The 21,200-nt window shown below is 38.7% G+C and overlaps 1 protein-coding gene across 1 annotated transcript in view; it reads left to right on the top strand.

The window, feature by feature from the left end:
• The window catches only part of Adgrg2 (adhesion G protein-coupled receptor G2), a 109,834-nt gene that overhangs the window by 40,299 nt on the left and 48,335 nt on the right, over positions 1–21,200 (top strand). Inside the window, exon 2 of the mRNA XM_027927358.2 lies at positions 6,347–6,465. Coding sequence (XP_027783159.1) covers positions 6,348–6,465 — 118 coding nt within the window. The 5' untranslated portion in view covers position 6,347. The remainder of the gene's footprint in view (positions 1–6,346; positions 6,466–21,200) is intronic.

The raw sequence follows: 21,200 nt of genomic DNA, 5'->3' as shown, positions 1-21,200 counted from the left end.
TATGTGTGTATATATATGTGTATGTATATAGTTGTCATATGTTTTTATTTTATCATGTTTCACTAATCCCTGCAAGATACTATTATTACTGTTTATTATATAGTTAAAAATTCATTTGGATATACCATTATATAGTACTACTCTTTAGATATGGGAAATTGGGGCCTCTGGGTTGTATATCATGATTTAGAGGTCCTCTCTCTGGCTGTTCTGTAGTTTCACCTGTCCCCCAAAGGGTAAGAACTCTGTAGCACCAAGAAGACATGCCTGACTGGAGCCTGTCTCCTTCCTCCTCCAACTCTTGTTTCTAAGTCATACTGTGGGAACCTAGGACCCTTGAATTCCCTATGTAAACATTCTCAGCCTATTTCCAGGACCTGAGCAGGCCTCTTCCCCTGCATAAACCATGCTGCAAGTATATGTACCTCTAGACCCCAAGGAATGACCAAGGGGTATGTGTTTGCAGGAGAGGGGGTTTGGATATATGGGCTTTGATGACCACATGCACATGTACAAAGCCTCTTGCAATTTGATACAGCCTTAGTGAAAGAGGAAGAACAAACTGTACCTCTTTTTAAACTCTTGACGTGTATCTTACAAATGTTAGGGGTGGGCTGGCTCTATACTAATCACTATCTTTGTTCTTTATTCCTTCTTGCATCTCAGATCTTACATCTTCTGCTGGAATACATCTTTTAGAATCAATTTCAATGAAGATTTGCAGGTAGAAAACAACATCATAGTTTTCTTTTTATCTGAAAATGTCTTCACTTTGCCCTCATTCTTGAAAAGTATTTTTACTGGGAGTAGAATTCTAGGTCAGCAGTTATTTTCTCTTACAACATTGCAGATAATATTCCATTGTTTTCTGGCTCTCATTGTGGCTTCTGAGAAGACAGCTGTTAGTCTAACAGTTGCTCCTTTGAAAGTTAACTGTCTTGTTTCTCTATTTTCAGGATTTTCTTTCTTTTTTCTTCAATTTCTTTCTTTTTTGTTTTTTTCTTTTTCAATTTCACTATGACATCTCTAGGTATAGATCTCTTTTTATTTATTTATTGTAATTGAGATTATTTGGGCTCCTTGAACCTGTGAATTGGTGTTTTTCACTGGTTTGGGGTCATTTAGTCATTATAATTTCAAACATTAACTCTTCCCCATCCTCTCCTCCTTGAATTTTATTCAAATATATGTCAGTCCTTGAATTATATCTAAATATGTATTTTCTCCATGCCTCTGAATTTTTCTCTGATATTTCATGTCTGAAACTCAAGTTTTCCCCATGGGCCCCTACCTTTAGGTATAAGTGGCTTCACTGCTCATGTTATCTCCCTGGCTTTCAGCTTTATCTTCAACTTTGGCCTGACAATTCCTTTCTATCTCGTCAGCTCTTTGCTATAGTTAAGAAAATGCTTCTAATCTTTTATGAATGATTTTTAATTGTCTTCAGCAAAAGGTTTTATCTAAATAACCTAACCCAAGTTACTCCTAAAACACCAAAGACATTTTGTCTGTTTTTATTCCTGATTTATTTGCTATATCAAGGTCTTTTAGCAGAATTCAAATAGAAATTTAATTGTGCTTTTACACACAGCTTCCTTGGTTCTTCCCCACTCCCTGACTTCTTTGGCAGGTGAACAATCTAAATCGATTGCTTTTTCACTTTTTGTTCTTGCTTTGTCCACACTGAGAACCTCTTAGTACCTCCCTTTTTTAATTTCCTCATATTCTAGTCTTGTTAGCCAACACTAATGACTCAATGTAAATATCTCAAAGGCATAGAGATTTCTAGAAGACTTAATGAACAATCATACCTCTTGTTACTTAGGTTAAAAATATTGATCATTGCATATATCATAGCAACTATGATATAATCAAATATGGCAGTTAACCAGAGATAATAGAGATTAACCTTCACCCAGACCTGCCCTACAATAGCATCAAGCTATTTGCCCTCTTTTAAATCTTACTCTTATTTTTAATAATTCTATATCTTTATAAAGATAGATTTATCATTTATTGTCATTAAAGGTTGTACCAAGAGTTACATTTTAAAAATATGACAGTGGTACTGTTTAATGTAATTGAAGAGGTATAGAACAATTTCTTGGAGTGGTTTAAGCAGGTGCATGGCATATAGTCATGTAGCTTATGCATTGTGCAACCCTAGAGGTTGCCATTTACATCAAGGTACAACCTAAAGGAAGCCCTAGACTAAGATGAATTTGGGCTCATTTTTAGTGAGTTGATTGTCTAGTGTCAAGGTCTAAATTTTACTGGTTAAATGCTAGCAAGTTATTTTCTCTATAATTGATGCTATCTTACTAGTCATTCTTAATACCTTAAAATTTTGCTGAGAACTGATAGCTATTCAGGTCATTTCTGTTGATGACCCAGATAATAATGAGCTAACCTATATTATACCAGAGGATGAGGAAATATTCCATAAAAGGAACCATCCATCAACAAGACATAACAATTATCAATTTGTATGCACCAAACAATGGTGCTGCAATGTTCATAAAACAAACTCTCCTCAAGTTCAAGAGTCAAATAGACCACAACACAATAATTATGGGTGACTTCAACACACCGCTCTCGCCATTAGACAGATCCTCTAGACAAAAGCTGAATAAAGAAACTACAGAACTCAATAGCACAATCAATAACCTAGACTTAACCAACATATATAGAATATATTAACCATCATCAAGTGGATACACGTTCTTCTCAGCAGCACATGGATCCTACTCAAAGATAGACCATATATTATGCCATAGGGCAACTCTTAGTAAATATAAAGGTGTGGAGATAATACCATGCACCATATCTGATCATAATGGAATGAAACTGGAAATCAATGATAAAAGAAGGAAGGAAAATCCTACATCACAAGGAAATGTTCCAGTTGAAAAAATAAAAATGACTTATATAAGCATTTGAAAATCTATAGATATCTCTCTTTGATCAATGATCCCAGAGACCTGTGACTTAGCAGGACATTCTCAGTTTATGTAGAAGTCAATAGTAGCTACATTATTTAAAATACCATAAAACTTCTATTAGCAAATATATTTTTAGCCTTGAGGAAACATAGTTCAGACATGACAATGAAAGCAGTCTCTTCAGGGGCTCCCAGGAACTAGTAAGTTCTTGATCCATATTCTCTTTTCAAGATGATTGTTGGGATCATTCTTCATTCTGGCTTTTCTTACCCTCACCTGGGAATTGAGTACCTTTCCTCTTCAGTATAAAGGCATGGTTTATTTTGATCAGAGGCCCAAGTCACAGTACATAATAACCAGTCACTGTGTATACTAACTTAACTTTGACCATATCTTGTATACCACTTAGCCCTGCCCTAAGAGTTGGCAAAGGTCAGGAATGAGTTTGTAGAAATTTTGAAATTGTATAATAGAATTTTGAATTTGTTGATTCATTTTATCTGATGGACCCAAAACTTACTTACAAGGAGACAAATTCTCAGGAGGCTGGTATTGTGGTCTGGTAGAAAGTATAGAGACTCACCAAATAGCCAAATGACCTTGACTCATCTTCAGGAGCATACTGGGCCTCTTTGTTCATCTGTAGAATGAGGGTTTGAGGCTAGGTGGATTCTGAGTTCCATTCCAGAATAAACTGCTCCTATATTCTTCCTAGAGATGAACTTAGATACATGTGCGTTAAATCTTCTAAGTCAACTCTACCAATTCTAGACAGACTAGAGCCTAAGGCGTTTGCATAGGACAGAGTTTTTGTAGCATTTTAGTTCACTAAATAATTACTTTTTAAAAGAGCAGTGCTTTTAGAGGTGGAACAGGGTTCAGAAACTTTAAAAACATATTTATTTCCAAACTTTCAGTTGGAACTTCCTTAGATATACATATAATGTCTAATTCATTGAATTTTACAAACTGAACATGCCCATCTAACCAGCACACAGAATATTATCTGTACCTCATAAGTCCTCTCTCCTTGTGTCCACTTTTATGATTATTACTACCCTCTTCCTTCCAAGGATAACTGCGCTCCTGACTTCCCTATTGATTAGTTTTGTCTGCTTTTGTTTCGCATATGAATGGAATCATGGTACATTATGCATTCTTTTATGTGAGGTTTCCTTGGCTGACATTATACATCTGAGACTCATCAATATTGTTGTGTGTAGCTGTGGCAAACACATTTTTCCTTCAGATAGACTGATACATCTTTGCAAACTGTATTGACATTCTCATTTGAGAGACTCATTTGAGAAGATCAATAATATGCCATTATGAACAGAGGATAAAAATGCTCAAGAGAAGAAACAAATGAGAGGCATTTTATAATTTATTAACACATTGTATTAATATATAATACAATTTATTAATTTTAAAAATGCAAATCCTCTTTTGAAGGAGAAGGATTCACCTCCTGGTCTAAAATGTTATCATGCCATGTCAAGGAAAGAATCACTCTCCCAGTACTGGTTATGGCTACTAAATGACAAGAGTCTCAAAGAGTGCCAGCTTTACCTTGAAACGAGAAACTGTAGTTTATTTATCCCCCTCTTTCCCTGCCCTCATCACCTTAATCCTTGTGCTACATGACCCTGCACATGCTGGGTGCAAAATAAAGATTTGCTGAATGAATGAATGAATGAATGAAGAATATAGCTAACATTTATAGGGCATTCACAATGCCGGCCACTGTGCAAAGATCTTTCCTTTACTCATTGTTTTAGTCAGCTTTCTTGTTGCTGTCACCAAAAGACCTGACAAGAACAATTTTAGAGAAGAAAAGTTTATTTAGGGCTCACAGTTTCAAAGGTCTCTGTCCATAGATGGACGACTCCATTGCTCTAGGCCCAAGGTGAAGCAGAGCATCATGGAGGAAGGATATGGTGAAGCAAAGCAGCTAAGAACATAACACCAGGAAAAGAGAGAGAGAGAGAGAGAGAGAGAGAGAGAGAGAGAGAGAGAGAGATTCCCATGGTTAAGGGTCTTATAACCCAATCATTTTCCCTCTAAATTTTCTTTCATTGTCTCACACATGAGCTTTTTGGGGACACCTAATATGTAAACCATAACACTCATCACAGCAATACTATAATGTTGATGCTGTTATCACAATTTGCTAAATGGGTAATTTGACCATTGGAAATTACTTGCCTAGAGCCATTCACGTTATGTGGCAGAGCTGGATCCTTTCAACTCATGCTCTTTAGTCTTCACCACTGTGTATGCACACTCTGCCTCAGGCTTGCAGAAGCTGCCTTGGTGGCTGGATTGATGGGTACTCTTGGCCAGTAGGGTCACCAAAAACACAGCCTGGTCTGTTGCAGCCCCTTCCCTTCTGGCTATGTGGGAGTGTGTTCATTGGGCTCTAACTGCCTCCCTGCTTGTGCCTGAGCTGAAGAGTGCATTGCATTTTCCCAGATGGCTTCTTCCTCCCTGAGCATCCACGCCAGCTTCCATGGCATGACAGGTGCTGCCTGCCTATCATGGGTTTTGTTGGTCAACTCCTCCACCTGAGCAGAATAGAAGTAGTCTTAGCATTTGCAGTACCCCACCTCCACTACATGTAATTCTTCTAGTTACCCTGTTCAGTCCTCACATCTCATCTGGTACATGTCGACTCTCCGTAGATTCATTGAATGAACAAATAAGTGAATGGTAAGTGAAGCCTTTAAATTCAATTCTGATATAAACTTTGTTTTTTAAAAAAGTTTGACTCATGGACTACTAAAAATGCAAGCAGTGACAATAAGATGCAATAAAGAGGAAACACAAAGTACCTGGCCTTTTACAGTATAAGACATAAGTAGGGTAGATTATTTAGAAGATTCTGTGAATTCTTCTGATTCTTAGTATAATCTCAACCAGCCTTTATATGGTGGTAATAATTATATACATACCATTTTGGTTTTAAATTTCTTCTGATATTTTGAATGTGTTGGTATTTTCTTTTCTTTTTTTTTTTTAAATAATTTTTAGTTGTTGATGTGCCTTTTTAATTTATTTACATGTGGTTCTGAGGATCGAACCCAGTGCCTCACACATGCTAGGCAAGTGTTCTGCCATTGAGCCACAACCCCAGCCCCCGTGTTGGTATTTTCCATAGATCTTCATGGACTACCTTGCTAATCATTTTGAATATAATGTCCTGCTTTGTGACTTTCCCTTAATCAAAACATGGGCTTTGCTTTTTAATGGCTGGTGCTCACCTGGCATTGCTGATTTTCTGGACTCATAGTACTAAAAGGAATCAGCCTGGCAGGTTGCCTTGGTTGAGGAATGACCTTTTGGGTATTGCTGTGTTGTGATTATGGCAGCTGTGACAATCTGTTGTTCCCCTTCTTTTATTTCAGGATGTTTTTCTCTGGTGGGCAGTGTGGTCATGTTGGCAGACCTGAAGAAGTTTTACTGACATTCAAGATATTCCTTGTCATCATTTGTCTTCATGTTGTTCTGGTTACATCCCTGGAAGGTAAGGTGTCTGTTTTTCTTTTCTTTTTTTCTCTGTTTATTTGTGTGTGTGTGTGTGGGGGGGGGGGTTGTTGTTATTTAAGATCATTTTTTCACTATGGTAAAATATACACAACATGATATTTACCATTTTAACCATTTCTAAGTGTACAGTTATTGGCTTTAAGTACAATCATGATTTTGTGCAGACATCACCAATATCCATTCCTGGAACATTTCACTATTAAACAGTAACTCCACATCCCCCAATCTCTATTCTTTTTGTTTCTATGAATTTGCCTATTCTGGGTACTTCATAAGTAAAAATATAGTAATATTTATCCTTTTCTGTTCAATTTACTTCAGTTGGCATAATGTTTTCAAGGTTCATCTATGTTTTAGCTTATTCAACAGAATTTCATTCCTTTTTAAAGTTGAATAATATCCCATTGAGTGTATGTGCCACAACTTACTTATCCATTCATACATTGATGAACATTTGGGTTGTTTCCATCTTTTGGCTATTGTGAACAATGCTGCTATGAAGATGGGTATACAAGTAACTATTTGAGTCCCTGCTTTCAGTTCTTTGGGGTATTTACCTACGAGTAGACTTGCAGGGTCATATGGTAATTCTCTGTTTAACTTTTTGAGAAACTGCCAATCTCTTTCACAGTGGCTGTGCCATTTAACTTTCCCATAAATGAAGCACAAGGATTCTAGTTTCTCCACATCCTTGGCAACACTATTTTCTTTTGTTTTGATGATAGGTATGAAGTAGCATCTCATTGTGGTTTTGATTTGCTTTTCCTTAGTGATCAGTGATGTCAGCATCTTTTCATGTGCTTATTGGCCATTTGTATACCTTTGGAGAATTAGCTGTTTAAGACTTTTGCTCACTTTTTAATTGGGTTATTGTTGTTGTTGTTGCCTTTTAGGAGTTATTTATATACTCTACATATTAAATCCTGTGTAGGATATATGTTTGGCAAATATTTTCTCCCATTCTGTGGAGCATTTTGTCACTTTCTTATAGTATAATTTCATGGATAAAAGTTTTGGTTTTATTTCTTTTTTGTGGTACCAGGGATTGAACCCAGGGGCACTTTACCATTAAGGTACATCCCCAACCCTTTTTATTTTTTATTTTGAGACAGGGTCTCTAAATTGCCTTGGCTGGCCTTGAACTTGCTATTCTCCTGCCTAAGCCTTGCAAGTCACTGGGATTATAGGTGTGAACCACCATGTCTTGAAAAAGTGTTTAATTTTGATAAAGTCCATTGTATCTATTTTTACTTTGATTGTTTATAGGTTAGTGTCATACCTAAAAAAATCATTGCCAAATCCAATGTCAGGAAGATTTTCCCATTTTCTTCTAAGACCTTAGTTCTTGCATTTTGGTCCCTTGATCTATTTAGAGTTAAATTTTATATATGATGTAAGAATCCAATTTCATTCTTGTTCCTTTGGATATCCAGTTTTCCCAGCACCATATGTTAAAAAGACTGTCTTTTCCTTTCGAATGGTATTGGCGTCTTTGTCCGAAGTCAATTGACCAAATGTATTAGCATTTATTTCTGACATTTATTCTATTTTATTTTGTGGTACTGGGTATTGAACCCAGGGACACTCTACCACTGAGTCACAATCCCCCACCCCCTTTATTTTTTGTTTTGAGACAAAGATTACAAATTCAAGGCCAACCTCAGCAACTTAAGGCTGCATAAAGGCCAGCAATAGGGCTGTGATTTCTGTGGGTATACTGCCAAAAGAACACTGGGCTATGCAAATATAAAGAATAATCATTAGGGGGCTGAGGATATAGCTCAGCTGGTAGAGTGCTTGCCTCACATGCATAAGACCCTGAGTTCAATTTCCAGAACCACAAAAAAAAAAAAAAAAAAGAAAAGGAAAAGAATACTCATTAGGAGTAAGATTAGGAAATGAATGTTATTTAAGAAGACACTATTAGCCAGTGTGGTGGCTCATCCCTGTAATCCCAGTGGCTCAGGAGGCTGAGGCAGGAGGATTGCAAGTTCAAAGCCAGCGTCAGCAACTTAGTGAGAACTTGTCTCTAAATAAAATATAAAAAGGGCTGGGGATGTGGCTAAGCACCTCTGGGTTCAATCCCTGGTGCCCTCCCCCCCCAAAAAAAGACATTATTTAAGACAGGTAAATATGTTTCTTATTCAGAAGAAGGTGGTAGGACCAAAGAACCTTTGTTGGATAAAACAAAAATCTACTGGCTGCAAACTGTAGCAACATAAATAAACAAAACACATGTACCAATATACATACTTGCAAGCAAATTAAATGGAAAACTTTCCAGCAAGCTAAAGCACAATGGGCAATCTTTTACAAAGTAGGCACAAGGGCATGTTGTCAAGAAGCCATACGCTTTAAAAAAATAAAATAAAAAAATAAAAATTCAGTGTGTACTAAGGATTACAATGTGCCAGATCCCTGCTTTGCACTAACCCACTTTCCTAATCTTTTCAACCAGATCTGATCCTAGTCTTGCCTCTGTTTTTCAGAACAGGAAGCTGAGGCTCAGAGAGATAAGTAACTTGCCTAGGGTTGTTAGCCCTGGGAAGTAACAGAACTGGGATTTGAACCCAGTTTTTGAACCCAGAACAGGAAGCTGAGGCTCAGAGAGATAACTTGCCTAGGGTTGTTAGCCCTGGGAAGTAACAGAACTGGGATTTGAACCCAACTCTAGATTTTGTGCTCAGAACCACACAATCAGGGTTGTTGAAACATATATCACTGAGCCCTTGTCCCAGGGTTTGTGACTTAGAAGGTCTGGGGTGGGATCTGAGAATTTACATCTCTAATAAACTCCCAGGTGATGCTGATGCAACTGGTCTAGGGACCACACTTTGAGAACCAGTTTATAGAACTAGTAGAAGATAAATAGGGAGAGAAAATGCCTCCTGATATTCATGGTATATAAATTCTCTTGTGGCCATGCAACATCCACATAACTATGGTCACACACATCATCTCCTTGGAACATTAAAATATCATTGTCTGATCGGCAGGGCAAAAATCTTGTGTCCCCACATTATTGATAAGTAAATGTCCCCCCAGTGATCTTATTGGTTAGGAAGTGGTAGAGTTCATGAATGATGCCACATCTTCAGTCTCACTGTGGTGCTTTTTCCCCCACAGGGACAGATGAGGCAGGAAAGTGAAACAGGAAAAAAATTCATCAAAATGAAAGCTGTCTGCTAGAAATAAGACTTTTGAAAATTTATATGTAAAAATGATAAAAATGAGCAGGTAAATAGGAAAGTACATAACTCTGAAGCAAACCTAAGTAGGGAGAAGCAGAGTGGTAGCTTAAGGCAGATGAATGAATGTATTTCTTGTTCCAGCATTCTGCTTTTGTTAGTCAGCTTTCCATTACTGAAACAAAGTACCTGAGTTGATCAACTTAAAAAGAGGAAAGGTTTATTTGGGCTCACAGTTTTGAAGGTTTCAGTCCATGGTCAATTGGCCCCATGGCTTTTGAGCCTGTGATTAGGCAGCACACCACAGCAAGGAGTGCAGGGTGGAAGAAGCCTGTTTATAAAAAGGAAGAGGAAAATATGGGTGTCCCACGGTCCCCTTTGAGGACACACCTCCTATGACCTAAAACCTCCCACCAGGTCCAGCCTCTTAAAGGTATCTATCAGCTTTCACTAGCACCAAGTTGGGGACCAAACTTTTTAACACATGGGCCTTTGGGGAACATTCCAGATATAAACTATTGCACTGATGAATTGGTTTCTTAGAGTACTGGCTCTTAAAGTGTGGCCCCCAGACAAGTAATATCAGTATTACCTTGGAGCTTATTAGAAGTGCAGATTCTGGGGCCCATGCTAGACCTGCTGGATCTGAAATTCTGGGGAAGGGGCAGTATTCTGTGTTGTAACCAGTGCTCCAGGTATATTGATGCATGCTCAAGGGTAGAACCACTGGCTTAAAGAATTGACTAACAGCCTGCTGGCAGCCTGCCAGAGCAGAAAACTAGTGAGATCTGGGGTTAGAACCCCTTCGCCCATGCCTTCTGCCTGCTATGTGTATGATCTTGATTTGCCACTAATATAAGCCTCTGTTTCCTCATCTTTCCATCAGGGGAGCTATGATAAGGCTCAAAATATACGTTTAAAAAAAAAAGAAACTCATGAAAGCAAAGGTTTTTCTGAATTAAGTGTCTTGGAATCTCAAAAGGGCTAAATAGGAGTTTTTTATTATCTCTCAGAACTCCCAGTAAGAGTATTATGTTATTTAATGATCACAATGATTGCCAGCCACTGGTCTAAGCCCTTATAAAAAAAAATAACTTGTTTAAAGCTCATTCAATAACCCTTTGAAATAGACACTGTTAGTAGTTTATTTCACAGATGAGGAAACTCTGCTATGCTAGACTTAGTTGCTTGCTGGTTTTTACATCTGTAGATTAAAAACAAAGATGGAATCCATAATTGTGAAAATCATGAATATGGGTTCTGAATCACCCAGGTGGCTCAGGGCCACCATTTCCCTGAACAGCTTTGGACTGAGACCATTTCTTTTCAGTTCAAAATAGCTTGGGTCTGGTCTTTATGAAGGCCAAGGGGACTGACTTGGTGAACACAGAGTTATCAATTGTATGATAGCAATTGCCTGCTCTGGGCCCAACAGCCCCAGATGCCGAGAGAACATCATCTCTGACTCCAGGGAATTTACACTGCAGGTGGAGGAACATGACTACAATACAGGTACAATACAACACAGGTATAAGTATAGGTACAAGTATAGGTCCTAAAGCATGAATCCGTGCTAAAGGACTCAAATGTGTGGCTCTTGCCAAATCTGTGGATTTGTCTAGCTAAATGCTAAGACGCCCATAGCAGATGCTATTAGTGCCTTACCCATAACACTCCTAAGGTCACCTGCAGACTTTTCCTGTGGATGTTGACTGCTTCATGTCTTCCTGACTGAGAATGATCTGTGTCCATGGGAGCATACTTTTTTTTTTGATACTGTGGACTGAAATCAGGGGTACCCAACTACTGAGGCACATCCCTAGTGCTATTTTGTATTTTATTTAGAGATACGGTCTCACTGAGTTGTCCAGCGCCTCACTTTTGCTGAGGCTAGCTTTGTACTAACGATCCTCCGGCCTCACCTCCCCAACCACTGGGATTACAGATATGCACCACTGTGCCCAGCTCCATGGGAGCATACTTGGCTTGTACACGGGACAAGCCAAAAGTGTCAAAACTCCTCAAAAGTGAGAAGTTAACACCTCAAAACAGTGAGGAATGGGAGTTGACATTTAAATGTGTCCTCTTCCTTGTCCCTTGGTGGGACTATGCTAAGGAGTGTTGGATGTTGTCTGCCAGAGTTCCCTAGTTGGATTGTGTCCCAGTTATGCATAGGAGTAAGCTGCTTGTTAATGTACCCATTATTGGCTCTACTCTCTTCCCTGCTTTACTTAAGTATGCCCCCCACTTCCTGGGGTCATCTCCATTTGGAAACACACTCACCACCCAAGGTTCAGCCAGATTTCCCTACTTCTATATAACTTGCTATGACTTCCTCAGAAGAATGAAATCTCTCTCCTCTTACTCTTTTTTTTAATATGTATGTTTTTTAGTTGTTGATGGACCTTTATTTTATTCATTTATTCATATGAAGTGCTGAGGATCAAACCTAGTGCCTCACACTTGCTAGGTAAGCACTCTACCGCTGAACCCCAGCCCTCACCCCTTACTCTTTATCTTTTACCTGGTGATACTTGCCACCTTGGATTATGTTCATCATAGACTTCCTTTGCACCATGATTCCTTCAAGTCCATTGTCAGTGTGGCTGAGAAGGGAGAGTGCAGACGTGGGGGTGGGGGTGTGAACTGATGTGAGGAAAATTAATGAGTACTCTCAGCCTGCTCTGGGTCAGGCCCTTATAGTGCTTTATGAACATTATCTCATTTAATCTTCCCCCCAACTCTTCACAGTGAATATTTTTCATGTCAGTTTACAGATAGAGTGTCAAAGAAATTAAGTCATTTGCCCAGAAGATTTGCCATCAGAATCTGTAGCCAGTACTATTCATACTCCACCTGGCTTCCCAGAGCACCCTCAGTAAGTGTCTGAAGATTGAGTGAACCTATCACTGAGGCACAGGTAGAAGGTGGAAAAGGAGCCCAAGGTAAACCATTGGAGAATAGTCACTCCCCTGGCTCTTGGGGATCTGGGCTGCAAACATGGTAGCTTCATCCTGGGGATGACTCACCAGCTCATGTTAGCAGGGAGAGGTAGGCCTAATGCTCTTATTAGGCCACTGGCCAACAGAGAGAATTCTTAGACCTGAATGCTTTCAATTGTCTAGTTTGGTGACGGTTGAGGCAATCATTCCCAGTCTACCAGAAGCCCAGTTGTCTTTGGCAGATAACTATACTTACCTCTGGCCTCTAGCTTTCCCAGCCTGTGCCAATGCCTTTCTTTCTTTTTCTTTTCTTTTCTTTTTTTTTCTCCTCTTTGGTCTTCGAAGGAGGTCTTCTTTTAGGTAAAACTGTTCTATTTTCCAGAGGGTAAGATGACATAATAGTGGAAGATGGTTATAATTTCATTCCTGCAGAATTGTCTTCCCCATTTGGAAACAATTACACATTTGAGCCAGTTTGGTGATCTCATAAACTATAATCCCCAACACTCTCTCTTTCTCTCTCTCTCTCTGAGCTGGATCTAGGTCTTTTTGTGCTGCAAGTATTTCCAGTGATAAGTTCCTCTCCAGTTCCCCTTCTCTAAGACCTCTTACTCTCTCATGCTTTGTTTCTTGGAGTCTATTCTTACTTGTGCAAAAGATGTTAGCACTGCAGGAGGTAGGCTCTATGCTTCTGAAAAACAGGAAAAAAAAAAACACCCTTGTTTGACTTTGTCTCTTAACACCAAACCCAGTGCTGGTCTCCTTCCTCTGCCACAATATTCTATCTGTAAAACTGAGATTATAAATACTTACCATGTCATTGATATGATGCTCAGATAATCTCACAGCCCCCCGAAACCTAGTCTCCACACCCAGGCATGAAGTCACTTCTGTTGAGCCCTGACTCTTTCCCTGGCATGTGGAAATGGTGACAAGGAGATTAGTGATAGAGATTCTAGACAGATTGGGGGAGGAAACTGAAAGTGGACAACATCGTATCCCACTTTTCTCTTGGAACTGCTGGTAAGGACTCCTCACAGAGCAATTGTATAGATGAAGAATGGTGAGACAGTATGTTTAGGCAGAGAGAAAGCCAGAGACAGTGTTCCCTCTAATTTTCTCTTGGCTCTCATGTGCTAAGGTAGGGATTCTAAAGGGCCCTCATTTTCCTAGTGGACAGCTGTGTTGAGAGCCAATGGTAAAGACAAGACTGAAAAGACTGTGGCATAAACAACCTAGACCAGGAGCCAGAAAAAGAATGTGCCAGACACAGAGTCTGTCAGTGGTGAGAGCTGAAGGGAGCTTGATCATCAAGAAAGGGACTCCTAGGCCTAGATGTGATTCTGAGAGAATCGACTATGGGGCCCATTGGATGTAGCCTTCACCACTGGATTTCAACTGGACACTGAGGAACCCTGCAAGACAGAGGACATGTCTGAAGAGGCCATTGAGAATCCTGGGCTCGGCACTAGGTGAGCACACAGATCCAGACTTCTTCCTGCTACCAGAAGGTCGCTAGCACCCATTCCCAAGCATGGATGCCATCTGGACTACCAGAAGAAAAAGAAGGGAAAACAAAGATTGTGAAATCATTCAAAAGACGTTGAGTTATATAGATCATTTTAGAGCAAGAGAGACATAGCTGCCTTTAAGCATCAGACTTAAGGATTCCCTTTCCTATACCTCTGGATTGGATGCTCCAAAACAAGATGAAGCCATCTGAGACATCAAAGGAAGCTCAGGGATTTTTTGGTTTGTTTATTGTTTCAATTGTTTCTCCATCTCAATTGTATCTGCAAATGTAAAACTTGCTCTAAAACCTAATATATAGCAGACACTTATGACTTGTCAGGACACTCTGCTAGAAATTGTTGAAGGCATCATCCTGAATTCTGCTTCTCCTGGTTTGACCTTTTCAGGTATGTGGAAATAATCTATTCAGATCCTTGAGGGTAAGGGTAACATCTTTACTCTCTTTGGGTGTCCTCCATAGCACATAGTAAGTGCTTAATGAACTCTGGTTGGTTGATTGGTTTTGATTTGTGACCCTTAGTCTAAAGCCTAGAGATATTCTAAAATGTGAGCCTCTCCCTTCATCTTATATCATCAGCCATACCCTCATCTGAACCCAGTGAGTTCTAATATAACACAAATTACCCCTCCAAACTTTTGTATAGACTTCAGTGAGATAGCTGTACATTAACTAGAATTCCCTTAAAGGATGTATTTCTCCACCTTTATATGATGAAGAAGCTCAATTTATTGACTGTTAAGATTCTTTCACAGTCTGACATTATGTGAGTTCAACCACCCAGCTCAGATTCCTAATTCTTTGTCCTGAGAAATTGGGGATCCTTGGAGTCTGGCTCAGACATAATGTCATTCAGAAAATCCTTGTGTGATATTTGAGCCGTTGATTATATATGCTAGGTTCTCACACTTGGCTGTACATTGGAATTACCTGTAGAGCTTTAAGAAAACCTGATGCCTGTATCCCAATGTCATTGGTCTGAGGGTATAGCCTGAGTACTAGGGTTCTTCAAAGTGACCCAAGTGATTCTAGCTGAACTGGGAACCACTCATCTCTGCAATCCCATTTTTAGGCTGTTCCCCTATATGAGGCTCCTCATGTAAAATTAGAAACAACTTGAAGCCATATTTTTTACAGCTAGATTTCTAAAGTGAGGCAATTTCAAAAGCTTTTAAATTTAGAATGAAGCCAATAAATATCTTGACTTCAAAATTGATAAAAGTTTGAGAGTGGCTCTTACTGACTGGCAACTTGAGGATTTACCAGTCAGTAAGGCACTTCATGGAAAGTGAATTCATTACGTCTCTTTATAGGATCCAGTAGCCACAGTTACTGTTACTGTTACAACAGTAATAGCAGCAACACAACTGGACATTTTTTTATTTGTTCTTTTTAGATATACATGAGAGTAGAGTGTATTTTGATATATCATATATACAAGGAGTATAATTTTCATTCTTGTGGTTGTACATGATGAGGAGTTTCACTGGTCATGTATTCATATATGAACAGGAAAGGTACATCCAATTCATTCCACTGTCTTTCCTATTCCCATCCCCTGAGCTTCTATTCTCCCCACCCCCCTTATTACAACTGAACATTTTCTACAGGTGTTGATGGTTTGTAATGCTCCTTAGCATAGGTCATCTCACTGTGTCCCCTAGGGGTAGGCAGAGAAGTTCATATTATCCTTACTTTGCTGATCAGAAGACTGAAGCTCACAGCAATGAAGTAACTTTGAAGGTTATCCAGAAAGAAACAGTACTGAGACTAAGAAAGCAGCTCTGTAGAACTCTGACCTCTATACCAGCCTGCACAAAGTACTTATTTTGGGCTTGGGCAGTTTGATTCACTTCCAAGTTCACACATCTGGAAAGAGGAGGTGGTAGGATTCTAGAACTTGAGTTCTTAACCACTTCCCCAGTGTTTAGTCACTGAGACAGTTGAAAAATGGGTTTTACACGACTTTGCCATGATTCATTCATTCTGGGATGGATTTGTACTGAGTAAAGATTTAAGAGAGGTCTGAGAAATGAAAGCAATATTTCCACTAATTTAAGTTACTGTGGATTAAGTTGATGTTCCAAGAGAACACACTGTTGAGATATATCTTGAGAATGGGTACATCCTTACTTCAAGAAATTATAAGAAGCACATTGATCTTGGCAGGAGATCTCATATTTATGAGATCACAGTGCCATTTAAAAAAATCAAGATAAATTATAGATGCTTTCTCAGTGATGTTTGTGGCAATTGTGTAAGTCTTGAACACTCATGTCCTATTTGACCTATACCCTTTCCTCTCCTTGCCCTTTAGGAATGTGCAAAGCATAAAGTAAAAGGTATCCTAATGTTGCTAAAGTATTTAGTACAGTATAGTTTTTTTTAAAGAAGAGAGAAATGAAAGTACAAAATGGGTACTAATCTTGCTTTAACAAGTAAGTTAAAATTGCTTATAATGATCTGATTCATTGAATGAGCAAGAACTGACCACATGGCCATATTGTCTTTCAACTACATAGACATTTTTGCCTTGTGCCCAATATAAAATATGATTTGTCATTAGACACATTTGGATTCACAGTGAAGTCTAACAAATTCTGTGTTTTGGTATACAAGCAGGAGGGGATAACTTTGAATTACTGAGAAATTTTCAGTTATAGAATGTTTTCAAAGTGGAATTTTAAAACTTGTGAGCTGAGAATTATTACTCAGATATAAACTCTATTTAGGCTAAGGACTTTGTCTTATTCCCTGCTATAACACAGTGCCTAGCACACAGTAGGCCTTCAAAATACAGAATACATGAGTAAACTTTGGGCAAATCACTTCATATTTTTGAGCCTGAGTTTCCTTACTTATAGACAGAGGTGGTTGGACTATTTTGGTATCTGGCCTTTTCCCCACATATGATCTGTTTTGTAATTCTTTTCTCCCAGTGAACTCCAAGTCCTAAAAGATGCTATCTTTTAAAATTTTAAGTAAATAAAGATTTTTTCCCCTATTTTTGTGTTGAACAAAGACACATCTGACTGTATCCAGTGTCTGATTGGCAGCAGAAAATCAGTATTGATATAATTCCAAACAAAACAAACAGAACACTCTAATTTTCTTTTGCAGCATATTGTGATAAATAAACAATTTTTGAAATGATGAAAATATGGTCTAAGTGATTACCTTCGCAAAATTTCCAATATTTCAATGGATCTTCTTCAAGTCTCCTTTGCCTCTGAAATGGATTTCCATGAATTACAATTTCTGATGTGTAATATGAAGGGTCAGAACCCCATGATCTTTCTAGGAGTTGCCTTCATATGATCCTAAGCTATGGAAACTTGAATTAGACAAACATTGTGTTCTAATAGATATTCTCACTAATTGAGCATGAGAGAGTAGATAATAATATTTTATAGTTAGAATGGAGATCACATACATGCAAACCATGGAAAGAAATTATCTTCATTTGTTTTTAAAATGCTCTTTACAAATTACTGATATCACATTATTTGCACAAGGGGGAAAACTCAGCTTATTTTATAAAGGTAAACTTTATCCAAGGATATAGAATTATATAGTCTGAAGGAATAATCATCATGATTATGTTGGTACTGTGATAAAATGCTTTGTAAATCTAATATAATTTTATTCAAAGAAAACAATCCCCATTTTACAAATAAGGAAATGTAAGCAGAGAAATGTCAGGATCTTACTCAAGGCAGAGCTAGGATCTGAACCCCAGTCAGTCTCCCTGGAAAGTCAGTCTCTTAACCAAGTTTTAAGGCTTGGTTAGCAGGCACATTCTTTCATCCATTGGAAATAAACGGATACAGGCATTGTATTCATATGGAGAAGATTATCAAGTCAGACTCACAGATTGTGAAAAGTGAGGAATTCCAGATCAGGCTATCAAAGCTCATGACAGGCCAAAGACAATATAAGGAAAAGCTATTAGAACAGGAGCCACCAATAAACAAAGGCCTAGGGGCCTTCTAAGTCTTCTATCCATAATAACACAGCAAAGATTAAGGGTAAATGTGGCTTCAAAACAAAGGCAACTCAAAAATGCAACTTTTCCAACTAAATAGGATTTCCATGCAGCAGGGATATCCATAATTTCAACCTCTCTTAGTGGTTTCTACCAGTACATAGTTGTTTACAGAACTGGTTTGTCACATGGGAGTCCTACTCTCGAGGGTCCTGGAAGAATGATGATTTGGATGTTTGCTGGAAGCGAAGCTGGAAGCATGAGTCACAAAGAAAGGGGGATTCATATTCAGCCTGAAAGAGGCAAGGATTCCTCCTCTAGTTCATATTGATTCCCCGACTTTTGACCTTGTCAATGTCATGACAAAAAACCAGAGAAGGTGGTTTTTCCAGGGGAGAGTGATTTGAACATTAATCTTGTCCCATCATTAGTTTAATGGGCATTACTTACTTAATGACATTCATTAAATCTGATGTGGCAAGCATTAGCTGGCATAGTACCAAAGCTTTTGCTTTTTTCCCTCAGTACACAGCTGGACTACATTTCCTAGTTCCCTCATAGTTGAAAGTGGCCATGTGACTGTGTTCTGGCCGATGGATGTGGGTAGATCTAAGGTGTGCCTGTCCTGGCTATTAAATATCTCCCACCTGATTCTGCTCACTCCTTATAACTTCCCTGTTTGCTTTCCTGATATCACTGTCCTGGGCAAATTTGGAATCTTATGTTTAAGAAAGCAGTGCCTCTGTCAACTGTGTTCCCTCCCCCTGCCTCCCCCATCCCCAGTGCTCTACTCTAGGCTGCTCACTGGACTTGAAACATGGAAAACAAACTATTTTATAAAGCCCCCAAAATTTGGGGGTTTAATTATTTAAGTGCTTGCATTACCTTAGCTAATGCATCTGATTGTACCCTCTGCTAGGGTTATTGTCACATCTCATTCTATTATTGGAGGGTAGAGTGGGATAAAGTTGGCATCCTTTTCTTTTTGGTATCATATTAGAAGCCAAGTTCATATAATCTAAGGAAACTGGGGGAGTCCGTTATGGGCACTACTGAGGTGCTCATTGTCCAAACTGGAGAGTCATTTGAGGGTAGGAAACTCTACCAGAACTACCCATTCCCTTTGTGCCAAGCCAGGTCACTGGGACCTTCACAATGTGGCATAAGGTTGACTTATAAGCTCTGGACTTTGTAGGGTCAAATCTTACCTCCAACCTTAATAAAGTATTTAATTATTGTAATTGAATCTCCTTATCTGTAAAGTGGAATTACCTATCTCATAGTTATATTAGTTAATGAATATAAAACAGATGTTTGTAATGCATCTGCCACATATAAGAATTCAGTAAATATTAGCTGTTATCGTCACTACAGACCAACACTAATAGAATTTTTTTCAAGGTTACGGAAGTGTTTTGTATCTGTGTTGCTCAATACAGTAACCACCAGCCACATGTGACTACTGAGCACTCGAAACATGTTTGGGGAACTAAATTTTTAATTATACTTAACTTTCATGAATTTGAACTTAAATTTACATAGCCACACATGGCTAGCGGATGTCATGTTGCACAGCACAACTACAGACAATTTAAGTGCTTCAAAAAATTTTTGTTTCAAGCTGTATAAGTCTGAGTTCAATCACAAAAGGAGAATCACTAATATTCATATTCTCTCTCTCTCTCTCTGGGATTTATCATAAGGATTTGACTATACAACTGTGGGAGCTGGTTAAGCAATTGTTATAAAACTGTTACTTTCACATCTGATGCTGGAACTTGACATCTATAGGGCAGGCAGTCTGAAAGGGAGGATGAACATAAGATTGGGGAGAGCAAAATCAAGCTGGAAGCCACAAACCTGAGTTGTAGCCCATGTTAGTTCTTGTTGCCTTTGGCCTTGGTGGTAGGGATGTCCCATAGAAGCCAGGCTCTTCATCACAAAATTAAGTACTCACCTGGCCCAGGAGTTGGCACGGCTGAAGGAAGATTCAGGGGAAGGTGGAGCAGTGTAGGCCTGACAGCAACCTCCTATTAACAAGGTCAGGCAGCTGATAATTGTCAATGTGTGTGAACTCCAAAATAGCTGTTGCTCCATATCTGCCCAGATTCCCTATGTAAGTCCTCTTGGGTCTCACATTCACCAGACACATACAGGAAAGGGAAATCAGGGAAAAGTAGTTAGCTTACCTAATTGAAACATTATAACACCACCACACATACTGGAAAGCTAATGAGCCCAATTTTGTATCTGTTAATTCAAAATAGAAGATGATGCTAACATCTCCCAAGGCTCTATTTAGTTGTTTCAGTTTTACAGCTGACCCAAAGATATTCTAAAGATCCTTTCAGCCAGCTAGCCTTATCTTGGAGTGATAAGACTACGAGGTTTTTGTTGTTGTTGTTCATTTTTGTTTTTGTTTTTTTGGGGTACTGGGGATTGAACTCAGGGGCATTTGACCACTGAGCCACATCCCCAGCCCTATTTTGTATTTTATTTAGAGACAGGGTCTCACTGAGTTGCTCAGTGCCTCGCTTTTGCTGAGGCTGGCTTTGAACTTGAGATTTTCCTGCCTTAACCTCCCAAGCCACTGGGATTACAGGCCTGTGACACCATGCCTGGCTTTTGTTTTTGTTTTGTCATTATTGTTTTGTTTTTAGTTTTTCTTTATATTTTTCTGTGGTTTGGAGTTTTTTGCACATAAGCCTATATTCTGGTTATAATTAGAAAAATATTAATATTATGTTTTACAAGCCAAACAATAACCCTTGCAAGACTGCACATACTACTCAAGGTCACTCTAATAACATCATGATTAATTGTGCCTTCTACTTCCTTCCTTAAAATTTCACCTGGTCTTGACTTTTGTAAGAATTTATGAAACAAGTCAGGGTCATTTGTTCTCCTGAAGCCCTTCTCCTTTCTCATCCCATGTTTCCAAAGTAATCCCTAAAGCAATTTGAAAATCAGAGGCAAAGAATATGAAGAGAAAAGAAACTGAAATGGAACTCTTGAACATAGAAGGGAGAAATTATTTTCAGATGAATAACTGAGAAAATGAGGAAT

This window comes from Marmota flaviventris, chromosome X (genome assembly GCF_047511675.1).
Source record: "Marmota flaviventris isolate mMarFla1 chromosome X, mMarFla1.hap1, whole genome shotgun sequence".
Classification (NCBI taxonomy): Eukaryota; Metazoa; Chordata; class Mammalia; order Rodentia; family Sciuridae; genus Marmota; species Marmota flaviventris.
The sequence above is the reverse complement of the archived record's forward strand: the minus strand, read 5'-3'. Positions and strand labels throughout refer to the sequence as shown.